This window comes from Octodon degus, unplaced genomic scaffold (genome assembly GCF_000260255.1).
Source record: "Octodon degus isolate 3935 unplaced genomic scaffold, OctDeg1.0 scaffold00255, whole genome shotgun sequence".
NCBI classification, from domain to species: Eukaryota; Metazoa; Chordata; class Mammalia; order Rodentia; family Octodontidae; genus Octodon; species Octodon degus.
In genome coordinates, this window is record NW_004524831.1 from 829,163 (window position 1) to 845,166 (window position 16,004).

A 16,004-nucleotide genomic window follows, 5' to 3' on the forward strand; every position below is an offset into this window, starting at 1 on the left:
GTGCATGCTTCAAACAGCATATGTAGCAAGGGCACACATTCAGCTATGGCAGTGGGTAACAGGTAGCCTCATGGAGGCTCCTAACACACCTCATTTTTCTTGTTCATGCTGTGCAATATTTAATGATTTGGTACTGATGGAGAATCAATACACAATCTTTAAAATAAAACATTTGCTGCTTCCCCTTGGGCTTCCTTTCTGTCAAGAGACAAATGGTATTAGACCAAAACCAAGAACTTTCCAATGTGTGTTATACTTTATACGTAGATATACCCTACCCACGTGTGCTCATATGTCTCATTTGGGAGGAGACTGCATCATGAGTGTGTGACATCCATCACCACATTGATCCACTAATTGGTTAATAACTGAATTTGCTGTTGGGAGGTGAAGCCTGGTGGGAAGAGGCTGGGTCACTGTGGATGTGGCCCAGAGGGTATATACTTCTCTTCCCTTTATCCCCTCAGGTTCCTATTTTGTTTGCTATGAGCTCTTTCCTCTTTCCCACAACTCTCTGCCATACTACCCTGACATTGATTCTTGGACTGAAAATTCCAAACATCAAGAGACAAAGGAAACCATTCCTTCCTTAAATGTGGGTGTCAAGTATTGTGTCCAAACAACAATAAGCTAACTAACATAATGTCTCAGTGGAGATATAGGTTAACATTTCCCAACAACTAGGGAGCTTGGTTTTCTGTTCACTTAAAATCTTCCCCAAAACCTAATGTCACCTAATATCTCAGCGTAGTGATTTGCTCAACTTCATCTAAAAAACACTAAGAAACACTGAGGCACCTTAGGAGGAGATGATCTCACTCACAGGCTTTCATAGAAAACTGCATTTCTTGCTTCCCACTTGAAAACACTCTGACATGACAGCATCTCTAATTGGTGGTCTTCTTGCATATGCGCCAATTGTGAGATTCAATATGAATCTAGAGGTGGCTTTGTGCATTTAGACAGTGATGTTTTGCTGTATGTTAGTTTTCATACTGTGAAATATTCAAAATTTTAATACATCAAGGTAGGATTGTCCAGATAACGTAACACATAGCGTGTCGTTGCTCTGCCAAGTGAAACAACCATTCCTTAAATTGTCCACTCCTCCCACATTTGGTGACAAGCTCAATCATTTATTTCACAATACTTACTGTGCTATGCCCATGGAATGCTTTCAGGGGCAATAGAGATGAGATAGATGTAAGGAGCTACAAAAGCTAGAAAATCAACTAAAGGTGTGTAGGTGGGACTAGGCCTCAGTGGCTAAAGCAAACAAGCTACCTCAGTCCTGAGATAAGCATTCCGACTGGTTAATGTTGGCTACTAGTCACTAGGCAACCTTGTGTCATGTGTTACTAACTTTGCAAAGGTATAAATAAACATGGGCTTCATTGTGCTGGTACATGAGTCTTGCCCATCAAGCAGACCACTGACCACCTACCCCAATTTTTGTCTTCTTGTCTATTTGTCTTCTTGTCTGTCTTTCTCATTCCTGCTGCCATGTATCCTTGGGTAGAACGATTCACAGTAAGACCAATGGATCCCTACAATAGAGCCTTAATATTTCAACCCAAAGGCAGATGAACATAGACCAAGGCACTTCATAGTAGGGGTCAGGATAAAGGTCTAAGTAGATTGCAGATGAGATAAAGTCAAATAATGAATAATTTTCTACAGTAAACATACAGAGGCAAAATGAAAGACAAGACCACAGAGGTCTGTGTCATAGAGACCCAAGAGTCATGGGACCCGAGCCTGAGAAGGACCAAAGAGAGGCAGAAGAGTAGAATTTCAGACAAATGTTTTGCTAAAAGAGGACTGAGAAACATATTAAGGGTCTCAGAATTGAACCTAGCTTTTGTATCGCCAAATGTGCATCACCTACACTTCCTAAAATAGCCTCTTACAACATTTTATGTCTCCGCTATTCTTAATAAAGATGCCACAATAATGAAAGTTGGTACTGCATTGTATTTGATGACTATGAAGGGAGCTTCAGAGTAGTTAAATCACTGTAGAATCACTCATTAGACAAGATTATATAATAATAAGTAAGACATGGATTCCCAGCATACCCTTGACCTTTGAACCAATTTATCCTTCTTATGAGTGTGATCTTTTTGTGTGTGATGTAGTATGAAGCAACTGTTTCAGTAAATAAAAATGTTGCAAGGGAGGGCGCCCATTTTCTTTGAGCGCGTTCGTGAGGCCGGCGGCGCTGAGGAGTGGGGCGGTCTAGTCGTTGCTGGTGAGCCTGCGGTGCGCGTGTGGGACCACGGCCCTAAAGATTAGCCACAATGGCTGAAAATGGTGATAATGAAAAAATGGCTGCACTGGAGACCAAAATCTGTCATCAAACTGAGTATTATTTTGGAGACTTCAATTTGCCACGGGACAAATTTTTAAAGGAACAGATCAAATTGGATGAAGGCTGGGTACCCTTGGAAATAAGGATAAAATTCAACAGGCTCAACCGCCTAACAACAGACTTCAATGTAATAGTAGAAGCATTGAGCAAATCTAAAGCAGAACTCATGGAAATCAGTGAAGATAAAACTAAAATCAGAAGATCTCCAAACAAACCCCTCCCTGAAGTAACTGAGGAGTATAAAAACGATGTAAAAAACAGATCTGTTTATATTAAAGGCTTCCCAACGGATGCAACCCTTGATGATATCAAAGAGTGACTAGAAGATAAAGGTCAAATATTAAATATCCAGATGAGAAGAACATTGCACAAAGCATTTAAGGGATCAATATTTGCTGTGTTTGATAGCATTGAGTCTGCTAAGAAGTTTGTAGAAACTCTGGGCCAGAAGTATAAAGACACAGACTTGCTAATACTTTTTAAGGAAGATTATTTTGCAAAAAAAATGAAGAAAGAAAGCAAAATAAAGTGGAAGCTAAACTAAGAGCTAAAAAAGAGCAAGAAGACAAACAGAAGTTAGCAGAAAGTGCTGAAATGAAATCTCTAGAAGAAAAGATTGGCTGCTTGCTGAAGTTTTCAGGTGACTTAGATGATCAGACCTGTAGAGAAGATTTGCATGCCCTTTTCTCAAATCACGGTGAAATAAAATGGATAGACTTTATCAGAGGAGCAAAAGAGGGAATAATTCTATTTAAAGAAAAAGCCAAGGAAGCACTGGATAAAGCCAAAGATGCAAATAATGGCAGCCTACAATTAAGAAACAAAGAAGTGACATGGGAAGTACTGGAAGGAGAAGTGGAAAAAGCTTTGAAAAAAACCATAAAAGATCAACAAGAATCTTTAAACAAATGGAAATCAAAAGGTCGCAGATTTAAAGGGAAAGGAAAAGGAAATAAAGCTGCCCAGCCTGGGTCTGGTAAAGGAAAAACACAGTTTCAGGGCAAGAAAACAAAGTTTGATAGTGATGAGGAACATGATGAAAATGGTGCAGCTGGACCAGTGAAAAGGTCAAGAGAAGAAACAGACAAAGAAGAACCTGCATCAAAACAACAGAAAACAGAAAACGGTGCTGGAGACCAGTAGTTAGTTTAGTGAACATTTTTTTTTTAATTCATCTTAGGTTTTAACAGCTGCTTTTTGTCTTTGGAGGCTTTTAAAAAGAAAACCGAATTAGGTCCACTTCAATGTCCACCTGTAAAAAAAGGACAATATATATTTTTTTGTTTTTTTAACTTGTCTTTTTGTTGTGTTATCCAAACACATTTTTTTAAATGTATAGTTCTCTGTGTTCACATGATTCAAATATCAAAAAGGAAGATACTTCCACTAAATTGCCTTTGTATTATGAGAATGTATTAGTAAAAAATAACAAAATATATACTGTATAAAAAGTAAAAAAAATGTTGCAAAACAAAAATTATCAAGTCACCTAATCTAGTTATCAATAACAAAGCAATAAATGGAGACAGATTGGAACCAAGTTTTCCTGGTCTAGGGCATGGACACCGAACGGTAAGTTAGACATCCATACACTGTAGGTTGCTTCTTGGCTCATGTCAGAGATTTCAAACCAGTAACCTAATGTGAGGTTCAGTGTGCCCTCCCAAGTTTATATTTTGGAAACAGAACAACTAGTGAGACAGTGTTGAGATATGGGAACTCTAATAGGTGATCATCCCATAAGTGCTTTCTTCTTCTAAATGGAGTGAATGGTATTAACATGAAAGTAGGAGGATTTTGTCTGAGCATCTTTGAAAATAGTACTCAATTGTGCTTTCTATATACACGTGGCTATTTAGCTTTGAACCATGTATCACACAAAGGAAATGTTTCACTAGATTTCTGTGCTATGCTCTTAGACATTCCAGCCTTAAAAATGTAAAAAATATATTCCCATTATTTATTAATTACCTTATTGTGACACGATGACAAGAAATGAATAATAGATTGGAATACTTATACTCTTGATTGGAATAAGAAAACAATTATTCTCACGAGTTGTCTGAGAAAGCAACTGTGTTGAGAGTGGAATGTGACAGCAGGTTGAATGCCCAGAAACACGTTGGGGAAAGACAATCTAGTAAAGAATCAAATCTCCCGTGTGGAATACACAGTTCACTGCAAAGACTGAAAACTATCTGGAGACAGACATGCGTTTCAGGCTATCCTAGCTAAGTGGATTGGGACATTATTAAATTTCTGTAGCTTCAGCTATCCATCACAAAAACAGGAACAATCAGAATGCACCTCTAAAGTTTCTTTTAATGATTGAAAAAATCTAATGTGGGGGCTGGTGAGATGGCTCAGGTCTAAAGCACCTACTTAGAACAAGCTTAGCAAAGCAAAGGGACTGCGGTTCAATCCCCCAGCACCACATGCCAGCCAGCCAAGCCCCCTGGTGGGCTGAGCTGGCCACACACACACACACACACACACACACACAAATATAAATTTAAAACAAAAATCTAATGTGCAGTGTCCTGCATGTTAGAACCACTTCTGTGTATGTGATCACAGGGTATTGAACACAGGATTGGAACACTTATACCACTTATAGAGGAATAATTCTGGTCTTCAGCACACATATTTTAAACAAGACCATACATATGTAGGAGGATCACAAAAGTGAAACAGGTCCCTGTAATTCCCATGGGTTATCATAATTTTGACAGGTGAGGTGATAAAAGATGACAGATCTACACTGAAGAGTGAAGTACTAGGTAAAAGTGAAAAAAATCACCAAATGTATTATTTCAAGTACGTAAAATTTATTCATGGTCTGAGTTTCAGGCCAGTAATGCATACAAGTTATATGCAGAGATAGGGCTATTTTTTAAAGATGTCAATTTTTGGAAAAGAATTGGGAAGATGGGAAAGAAATCCTACTTGTGAATTTATAACATGGGGCTGACAAATGCTGAAATTTGCCCCTCATGCTATATGCACAGATTCTACACATTTCATTTTGTGCCCTTGATCTGGCTCTTAGTTATTCTTTTTTAAACTATATGCAGTTTGTTTCTATGGCTCTGGGGCTGTAACTTCTCAAGATCCAAAAGTGATTGATATCATCAACTATTATTTTATCAGCATGGAAAAAATCCTTTATTGTATCATTTCCCCTTTATTATTTGCTTTGTAAGCTCTCACAATTAATAGTGGCCAACCTTTTTCCAAAAAATATTTATTTATTATTTATTTGGCACAGTGTCTTACTATGCAGCTCTGACTCATAGTGATCCTCCTATCCCAGCCTCCCCAGCACTGGGATGACAGGTGTGTGCCACCAAGCCCTGTTTCAGTGGCCTGCATAGCATGCAGTGCCAGAGATTGAACCTGGGTCTTTATGCTTGCCAGGCAGGTGCTTAGATGACTGAGCTATCTCTCCAGCCCCATAGTGGTCAATCTTATCTGCATACTATAACTATTTTTTTATTATTTCAATTCATGACATCTACTGTTGCATTATTATTTTTTTGGTAAAATGTAAATGTGACAATCTTTAACTTTGTATCTTTGAACAACTGAGTTTTGGCTATCTATATAATATTCAGACAATTCTAATGCTTATAAAAGAGGACTAATATTCATTACAAACTCTGAGCGATTTCACAAATAAACCATTGCAACTAGAGATCTTTAAATTGTACAGGCTATATACAACAATTTAAAACTGTAGAAAAAGTTTAACTTCATGTATTTGGTATTTTGTTTTTCATGCTAGAAATGGATTCCCAGAAATCATTCCCAATAGTTTATCAGTGAGGTACTTCTCTGAACCTCCTTGTGTTTTATTTTTTTTTATTTTTTTTAAACATTTATTTATTTATTTTGTGTGTGTGTGTGTGTGTGTGTGACCAGCTCAGCCCACCAGGGGGCAGGGCTGGCTGGTATGTGGTGCTGGGGGATAGAACCACGGTCCCTGTGCTTTGCCAAGCTTGTTCCAAGTAGGTGCTTTAGACCACTGAGCCATCTCGCTAGCCCCTCCTTGTGTTTTATTTTTTTAAATGAATTTTATTTTATTTTTTTTTAATTATTTGAGGGCTGGGGAGATGGCTCAGTGGAATAAGCGCTTCCCTGGCAAGTGCAAGGATCTGAGTTCAATCCCCCGTTCTGACAAACAAACAAAAAAATTATTTGATACCAGGTCTTACTATGCAGCTAGGACTTGTAATGATCCTTCTATCTCAGCTTTGCCAGTGGTGAGATTATAGGCCTGTGCCACCATGCCTGGTCTCAGTGGTCAGCACAGTGCCCAGGATTCAGTGGTTGGCAGGGCATGTGGTACTGGGGATCGAACCCAGATTCTTGCGCTGACCAGGCAGGCACTTAGACTGCTGAGTTGTCTTCCCAGCCCACCTCCTTTGTTTTAGATACAAAATATATTATTAAATTAGCACTCCATATCTGGGGTTTTCCACCTATAATCCAAGCACTTAGGAGGCTCAGGACCTATGGAGTTCAGGTGATCAAAGAAGTTTGAGCAATGGCCCAAGCAACTATTGGTCCAGTAGGTCCTCAAATTGATCTTGAAATTATTTCTTCTGTTCCAGCATGCACAGTTGGGATACATATACTTAGTACTTGCCAGAATCCTGACCAGAACCCTCACATTGGTTCTTTAAAATGTAATGCGAGGGATAGAATAACTGGAAATGCCATGTGGAAGCCATTTGTCAACTTTCTTGGGTAAAATAATAAAATAAAGAAAACAATTGTGCTTTCCTGGAGAGATTGCAGGGATTTTTGCCACTATGAAGGCTTTGAAGAATGCAAGTGGAGTAGTTCTCTCTACAACTCTATTTAATTCTTCAATTTGGCCTGTGCAGCAGATGGATGGATCTCAAAGAATCATGGTATATTATCTCAAATGAATATATGAATCAAGTTGTGCATCCAGTTTCAGCTCCTGTACCAGATTTGGTGCATTTAGTTGAGAAGACTAACACAGTAGCTGGCCTTGGTGTAGAGCTATTGATTTGGTAAATGTCTTCCTTCTCCATCTCTCTCCATAAGGCTCATCTGAGACAATGTGCTTTCAGTGGACAAGACCAACAATACACTTCCTTGTCCTGCCTCAGGATTATATTAACTCTCCAGCCCTGTGTCACAACTCAGCTTGCAGGAATCTAGATTGCATTTCTCCTCAGCAAGGCATCACTCTTGTCCATTACACTGATGATATTATGTGATTAGACAAAATAAGCAGAAAGTACAATCCACTCTGTATTTGTTAGGCAAGTATTTGAGGGCCAGAGAAGGGAAAATAAGTTACACTAAGATTCCTCATTCTCTAACTCTGAAATTTCTGGGAGCCCAATCTTGTGTAGATTGTGAAAATATCCCTTGTAACGTAAAAATGAGACATGGATCTGGCTTCTACAACCAAAAACAGAGGCACAATGCCTAGGGGTCCTATTTGGATATTGGACGCAATACATTCCTCACTTAGGTGTGTTAACATAACCCATTTACTGAGTAGCTCAAAAATCTAATTTGAGTGAGTCCCTGAAGAAGATTCTGCAACATGTCCAGGCTGCTTTGCAGAGTGTTCTGCCACTGTAGTCATATGGTCCAGGAGATTCAATGATATTTTTGGTGTCAGAAAAAGGTAGTGATAGGGCTGGGGAGATAGCTCAGTGGAATAAGTGCCTGCCTCACAAGCGTAGGGTCCTGAGTTCAATCCCTGGTACTGCAAAAACAAAAAGAAAAGGGTAGTGATGCTATCTGTAGTCTCCAGTAGGCCCTCCTCTATAATTTGCAATAATATCATTAGAATTTGGGGCAAGAGTCTGGCATCATCTGAAGACAATTATCCTCCTTTTGAAAGATAGCTCTTGGCTCATTATTGGGCCTTAGTGAAAACTGAATGCTTGACCATGGGACACCAGTTTGTCACATGACCTGAACTGCCTATCATGAGCTGGTGATTATCTGATCCAGTGAATCACAAGTTGGATATGCACAGCAACAATCTATCATCAAATGGGAATGGTATATGTGATTGAGACAGAGCTAGAGGATACAAATAAGCTACTTGATGAAGTTCCTTTGATACTCATGGCTCCCACTCCTGCTCTGTCACCTTCTATTTCCTTTTTGTTTTCTCATAATTTTATTGAGAAACAAACAGCAATGAGACAGTTTCAAATCAAATTGGTAGGACAGTTCCAATAATTAACACATCGCATATTCTCTTCCTAGTGGTTATTTGCTGTACAAGATGCAGACATGATATCCTATTTACAAACACTATTAAAACAAATCCCTCTATTCATTAAGAGAATGTAACTATATATCCTAACCACTTTGAATACACAGATACAAAATGGACATTCATCTATATCCCTTTTTTGTTTAGTTCCATCATTTGAATATTATAGGTGTGTAAACTCAGCGAAATATTCTAAGAGTCCAGTGGTCCATAATAGTATTGGGTCTTCTGCTTGACTGGCAGTGTCAGAAATTGTTAACAAGAGTCCCCTATAGCTGAACGTAACACCGAGGCTTTACTTCTTATACTTTGTTTTTATACTTTTCTGCTTTGTTTTTATACTTTTCTGCTGGTGAGACCAAGATAAAGCAAGACCTATGCAACAAAAGTTGCAGCTTTTGGCACCTTCTATTTCCAAACACGTACCTATGGACTCATGGGGTGGACCATATGATAAATTGGTAAAGGAAAAAAAGGCTGTGTATGGATGGAAGGTTCTGTGTGTTATGCAAACACCACCTGCAAGTGGATAGCTGCAGAATTACAACTACGTTCCAGGACATTCCGGATTGACAGTGGTGGAGAGAAATCTTCACTGTGGGCACAACTTTGGGCAGTGCACCTGATATACATTTTGTTTGGGAGGAAAATTGGCCAGATATGTGATTGCATCCTGATGATGGGCTATAGCCAGTGGTCTCCTTGGATGTTCTGGAATGTGGAAGAACATAACTGGAAAACTGTTGACAAAGATATTTGGGGAGGAAGCATGAAGATAGTCCTAACTTTATGTGCAAGGGATTTAAAATTTGTATTCCATGTAAATGCTCACTAAAAAGTGACCTCAGCAAAGAGGATTTTAGCAACAAATAGGATGAACTGACCACTTCTGCAGGTAGGAGTCAACTTCTCGTCGGCCATCCCTTCATTTCCCAATGAGCTCGTGAAGACGGTGGGCATGTTGGCAGGTATCAAGGTTACGCATGCTCAGTGATATGGACTCCCATTCACCAAGGCTGTTCCAGCTACGGCCACTGGTGAAGGCCCAATATGCCAGCCGCAGAGACCAACACTGATTCCCCATTATGACACAATTCCCTGAGGTGTTTAGCCTTCAACTTAGTGGTTGGTTGATTATATTGGACCACTTATAATCTTGAAAGGAATGTGCTTTGTCCTTAGTGGAGTAGATATTTATTCTGGATAGATTTGTCTTTCCTGTATGTAATGCTTCTAGTAAAACTCCGACTCCTCAATTTATGTAATGCTTTATCCACTATCATGGAATTCCATACAGCATAGGCTTAGATCCCAATTTACAAATTTGATGGCCAAATAAGTGAGGTGATGGGTGCATGTTCATGGAATTCGTTGGTCTTACCATGTTCCTCACTATTCAAATGCAGCTGGATTGATAGAAAGGTGGGATGGTTTTTTTGAAGGCACAGTTGCAGTTCCAGTAAGGTAGCAGTGGCTTTCCGGGGTGGGGAAAGGTTCTTCAAAAAGCTGTGTGTATGCTTTGGAGGCAGTATTCACTCCGTTTTTGTGTCTCCCATAAGTAAAGGTGATACCACAAACCATAACATATAATGACTTATCAGCAAAATTTTTAATCTTCAAGACTTTATGAGGGGCCAGGGAGATGGCTCAGTAGGATAAGCGCTTGACTGGCAAACACAAGGATCTGAGTTCAATCCCCGGTTCCGCAAAAAAAAAGAAAAAAAAAAAAAAAAGACTTTATGCTATGCTGGCTTAGACAGAAGTCTTAGTTGTAGAGGGAAAGCTTATACCAGGAAGTGCAATAAAGATACCACTTAACTCAACATGAGGACTTCCTCTTCATCATTTCCATTTCCTTATAACTCTGAGGAAACAAGATAAAAATGAAGTTACAGTGTTTAGAGGGGTGATTGACCAAGACTGTCAAGGGAAAAGTAAACTATTCTTCCTCAATGAAGGCAACAATATAGTTGGCGGGCCAGAGATCTCTTAAGAGTCTCCTACTATACCAAGTCATTATTAAAGTCAGTGGAAAACTTTAATAATCCAATCAAGGCAGAATGCATATTTCACATTAAAAGTGTTTCTTTAGAACACATTGACAGTTATTTTACTATAGTCCTGATATCCTTTTACAGATGAGTCATGATCCATCTGATCCATCTGATCTGTCACGATCAGAAACTCACAGTTGAATTTTTTTGGGGGGGAGTTAGAAGCTTTGTTAAAATTACCACAAAATTAGAAGTTATATAAATGTAAACATAAAAGTAAAATGCTGATGGTAAGAAAACAAAATTTTATGTAATTAATCATACTGACAGTGACATAAAGGCACACAGGCAAAATTATATATTTGATATAATAAAACTATGTTGGGACACACTTAGGTATCCTATTAGGATATGAAGAACAAAGGATTTGCTAACCTTCAAGTTGTGGAAAAAATGACTGACCTTTTCAAAAGCACATGTTCACATATTTCTAAATATGAATACATATGTAGCTTTCCAGCAGTGCAGTAGAAGAAGAAATTCTTTAAGACCAAGAAAAAGTGATGGAAAAATCAGGAATGGACCCTGTCAACTATATGACATCTGATGCAGCTATAGAAATCGAAAATCAAAGTGATAGCTCTTCATCGGGTAGTAGCTTATTTAAAACACAATGTGTACCCTCCTTACCTAAACGGACTCAAAGAAAACCTGGGAGGAAATTGGTTCATATACCTGAGAATATTCAAACAGATTCAAGCGACTCATCTATAGAACCAAGACCATTGACTTTGAAGGCTATTTTTGAAAGATTCAAGAAAAAGAAGAAACGTAAGACGAGGAAATATAAGCCAAAATTAACACCAAGAGGAAGACCAAAAAGAAAGAAAAACACTAGAAGATCAAACATAGGTAAAAAAAACAAATCAAAGAAAAAGGACCTACGTTTCCAATTTTACAATCTGAGGATGGAAGGAAACCATTACCTTGGAGGAAAACTTTAAGTTTTGAGCAAGCTGTTGCAAGAGGATTTTTTAACTATATTGAAAAACTGAAGTACGAACACCACCTTAAGGAATCATTGAAACAAATGAATGTTGGTGAGGATTTAGAAAAAGACGACCTTGATAGTCATAGATACTAATACTTGGATGATGATGGCTCCATGTCTCCTATTGAAGAGTCAGGAGCAGAAGATGAGACAACACATCTTGAACATGATGCATGTGATATCAAATTAGTAGAGGAGAGCTGTTTCATTATGAGTTCTAAATTTCCAAGCAAGATGAATGTGTGCTTACCAAGAGAGAAGAATAAAGAAGCTGCTTTGTCGACGAAGAGAGTTTCTAAGGCCAGAAATAACGGACAGAGGGCAGAAAGATCTGAAAAGGAGATAAACGTGAATGTCAAAGAAGGTGATGATAATTAATTGCATATCCTAGCGGCCTGTACTACTATGAATAGATTAGGGTGTCAGACTAAGGCAGATCCATCTACCATAAATGCTCCAAAAATACATTGCTGGACAAAATTGGTTATAAGACCACAGGGCAGATGGGATAGCTGGAGTAAGCTGCAGTTCTTTTGAAAAGGCCTACTCTGAAGACAGCCTCATTAAAATGGCCCTAATCACATGAAATTTCTTTAAAATAAAATTTACTTAATTTTTGAAAAAAAATGAATACATATGTATTATAACATTAGATAAAATTATTTTTACACATAATATGAAATATGTACACCAAGAAAATTAAAGGCAAAGATTTTGGTAAACGCTATCAATTAAAAAACAATAACATTTATCTTCTTCTGTATTTCAGGGAAGGGTCTACAGGGTGTTCACTGTCTCACTACTAGATCAGACTTGTAGTGATTCTCCTGTTTACAGCCTCCCAAGTACTGGGATTACAGGCGTGCACCATCAAACCCACTCTTATTCACTGTCTCAGCAGGCCTCAAGGGCAGGGCCAGCACGGCAGGCCCAGGGATCAAACCCCTGGCCCCTGCACCTGCTTGCAGTCACTTTAATCCACTGAGCTATTTGGCTGGCCCAACATTTATCTTCTAAGGGTCCATACTCCCTAATTATTAAGGAAAACAAAATCAAAATATATAAATACTTGGGCTGGGAAGATAGCTCAGTAGAATAAGCACTTGCCTGGCAAGTTCAAGGTCATGAATTCAATCCTCAGTACTGAAAAAAAAAAATCATTATAAATACTAACCCTACTTGGAAGTGAGAAACTCATTTTATTTAATCTTGTTTCATTAGAAGATACTATATATTACAAAGACAATGAAGTACAGAAAACTATTACCAGGTCAATGATTTTTATAGTATAGTAAGGACTACAGATATATAGTCCAGAAATGTAGAAGTGATTTACTGGAAAAAAAAACACACACACACAGAAGGAATATATTGTAGCATATCTTCAACTGGGAGGATATTTTCTGAAAAATTTAGAAGAAAAACTAACATCAAAATTTTAATTTATGGGGCCGGGGAGATGGCTCACTAGGATAAGCAGTTGACTGGCAAACGCAGGGATCTGAGTTCAATCCCTGGTTCCTCAAAAGAAAATTAATTAATTTATGAAAAAAAATTAATTTGTGGTCAGGGAGATAGCTTAGCAATCTAAGCGCCGGCCTGGCAAGTGCAAGGACCCAGGATTGATCCCCGGTACTGCATGCAGTGTTGGTCACACACCAAAATCAAGCGTGGTGGCACACACCTGTAATCCCAGTACTGGAGAGGCTGAGACAGAAGGATCACTATGAGTCTCAACTGTGTATTGAGACCCTGTGCCAAATAAATAAATTAAGTATTTATAAAAATTTTAAAAAATTCATTTGTACAGGTATCCACTTCATGAGGGAATTTCAGTTTGTACAAGTTTCAAAATAGATTTACATACATACAGGGTTTCTTCCCTATACTTTATAAAAATTGTATATTTTCTTTTTTTTTTTTTTTTTTTTTTTTTTTTTTTTGGTGGAGCCAGGGATTGAACTCAGACCCTTGCGCTTGCCAGAGAAGCGCTTATTCCACTAAGCCATCTCCCCGGCCCCTGTTTGTATATTTTCTCTACATTGTTTTTATACATAGGATTCCTCCCCAGAGTGAGATCTATGTATAAAATATAAGGACACATTAGATATTTTTTCTCCTCGTGGCTTCTGTGCATAGGGGTTCATGCCTGTGTGTTTTTTCATGTCTTTGACAATATTGAAGCATAGTGAAGGCCTTTCCACATTGCTTGCACAGATAAGGTTTTTCCACATTGTGAATCTTTTCATGTTTTTTACAATATTTATGTGTTGTAAACGCCTTCCCACATTGCTTGCACACATAAGGTTTTTTCCCCGTGTGAAGTTTTTCATGTACAGTATAATAGCCCTTTGTAGTAAACGCTTTTCCACATTGCTTGCACACATAAGGTTTCTCCCCACTGTGATTTCTTTCATGTATTTGACAATAACGGTGTGTAGTGAATGCTTTCCCACATTGCTTACATACATAAGGTTTCTCCCCAGTGTGAGTACTTTCATGGCCTTGACAGCTAGTGTATTGGCTGAATGATTTCCCACAGTGCTTACAAATATAGGGTTTTTCTCCTGTGTGAATTCTTTCATGGAGTCGATAACCACTATATATCCTGAACGCTTTTCCACACTGCTTACATACATAGGGTTTCTCCCTAGTATGAATTCTTTCATGTATTTTACAATTACTCTGCCTGCTGAATGCTTTCCCACATTGCTTACATGCATAGGGTTTCTCCCCAGTGTGAATTCTTTCATGGACTTGGCCGTAGCTGTGTGTGCTAATGTTTTCCCACATTGCTTACACTTAAAGGGTTTCTCTGCAGTGTGATTTCTTTCATGACGTTGACAGGTACTGTGTACACTGAATGCTTTTCCACAGTGCTTACAAACATAGGGTTTCTCACCATTGTGACTTCTTTCATGTATTTTACAGTTATTGCATCTGCTGAAAGCTTTGCTACATTGTTTACATGCATAGGGTTTCTCACCAGCGTGGGATTGTTTATGTCTATGTCTCTGAAATGCAGATTTATCAGCAAATATTTTTCCACATTGCTTACAAGCATAAGGTTGCACTTCCATGTGAAAACTTTCCTGAATTTTAAAACAACTTTCAGTATTGAAGGTCTTCCCACATTTTTTGCATACATATTGTTTCTTCCCACTGTGAATTTTTTCCTGGATTTGAACACCACTGGAGGTGCTGGAAGTTTTCACACTTTTCTGACCTGAAATGGTATTCTCTTTAGGGTGAGATCTTTCACTAGGTTCAGTGTGGGATTTCTCATGTTCCTCGTATTGATAGGGTTTCTCTCCAGGTTTTGTACTTGCATGCTTCTGAAAGGACTGGGGATCACTGTAAGGTTTTTCTTGTTCATTACATTCACTCAGTTTGTCATCAAATCCCAAACACTCATCTGGCTTCTCTCCAGAGTGAGGTAAAATGGGCACATTCAGTGATAAATGCCCATTCAGGGACTCTCTACAAAGCAAGCTCCTAGCTGGCTTTAATGCAGCCTGCTTCATGTCCATGCTAGCATCTGGAGTCCAAAGGAACATATTTTCATTGTGATTCCAAGCTTTATATTGAGAGCATCGTGCTGCTTCTTCATTTCTGCAAAGAAAAAAATGAAGACAAGTACAAATCACAATGGAAAGGTCTCCATATCATAATTAACCACAGGAAGTTCTGGCTGGATGCCTGCAAAGAAATTTTCTGAATGAATTGTCTTAATGCCTTGGAAGATGCATCCAAAACACCCATTTCCCCAAAGGATAGTATTGATTTGGAAATTTTAAATTGGTATACGCTTGTAATATATAGTATCTAATTTTATTTAGGTCTTTGACACTTTCATTTTGACACTTTCCCCCATCCTTCTTTGCATGTCTCTTTACCCTGCTCATCATTCCATCTGCAAAAAAAAAAAATCATACTTTATGGTCTCTATCACATTATCTGAATTTCACTCTCTAATTACTTTTTGGTATTTTATATAAAAGAAAAACACATGATAACTAACTTTCTGTGTCTGACTTTTTTTAACATGATAAAATGTAGTACTATTTATTTTCTCTTTTGCAAAATAATACACGATGCCTCTTTATGGGTGAATATATAGCATTTTTTAAGTGCTCTGAATTAACAAAGTTCTTAGCATTAAATTTCATTTCCAGTTTTTTAATTTATAATTTTGAGAAGATATCTTATTCATCATTAATTTCATCAGAATGAACTTTATGTTGTTATCCTCCTGGCTGAGTTTACCAGAGTGCTGGGATTAAAAGAAGACACCACAATGTTCAGGATGTCCCT

General features: G+C 38.2%; 1 protein-coding gene and 2 pseudogenes across 1 annotated transcript; 2 read left to right on the top strand and 1 right to left on the bottom strand.

Annotated features, from left to right (window-relative positions):
• The first annotated feature begins 2,185 nt into the window (after window positions 1–2,185).
• LOC101583373 lies at window positions 2,186–3,765 on the top strand (annotated as a pseudogene).
• Window positions 3,766–11,202: 7,437 nt separating this feature from the next.
• On the top strand, window positions 11,203–12,068 carry LOC101566143 (annotated as a pseudogene).
• A 1,725-nt stretch (window positions 12,069–13,793) lies between these two features.
• On the bottom strand, window positions 13,794–15,220 carry LOC105740849 (zinc finger protein OZF-like). The gene is given in 2 exon segments (XM_012512665.2): window positions 13,794–14,446; window positions 14,449–15,220. Coding segments are annotated over 2 exon segments (1,425 nt in total).
• Window positions 15,221–16,004: the final 784 nt, after the last annotated feature.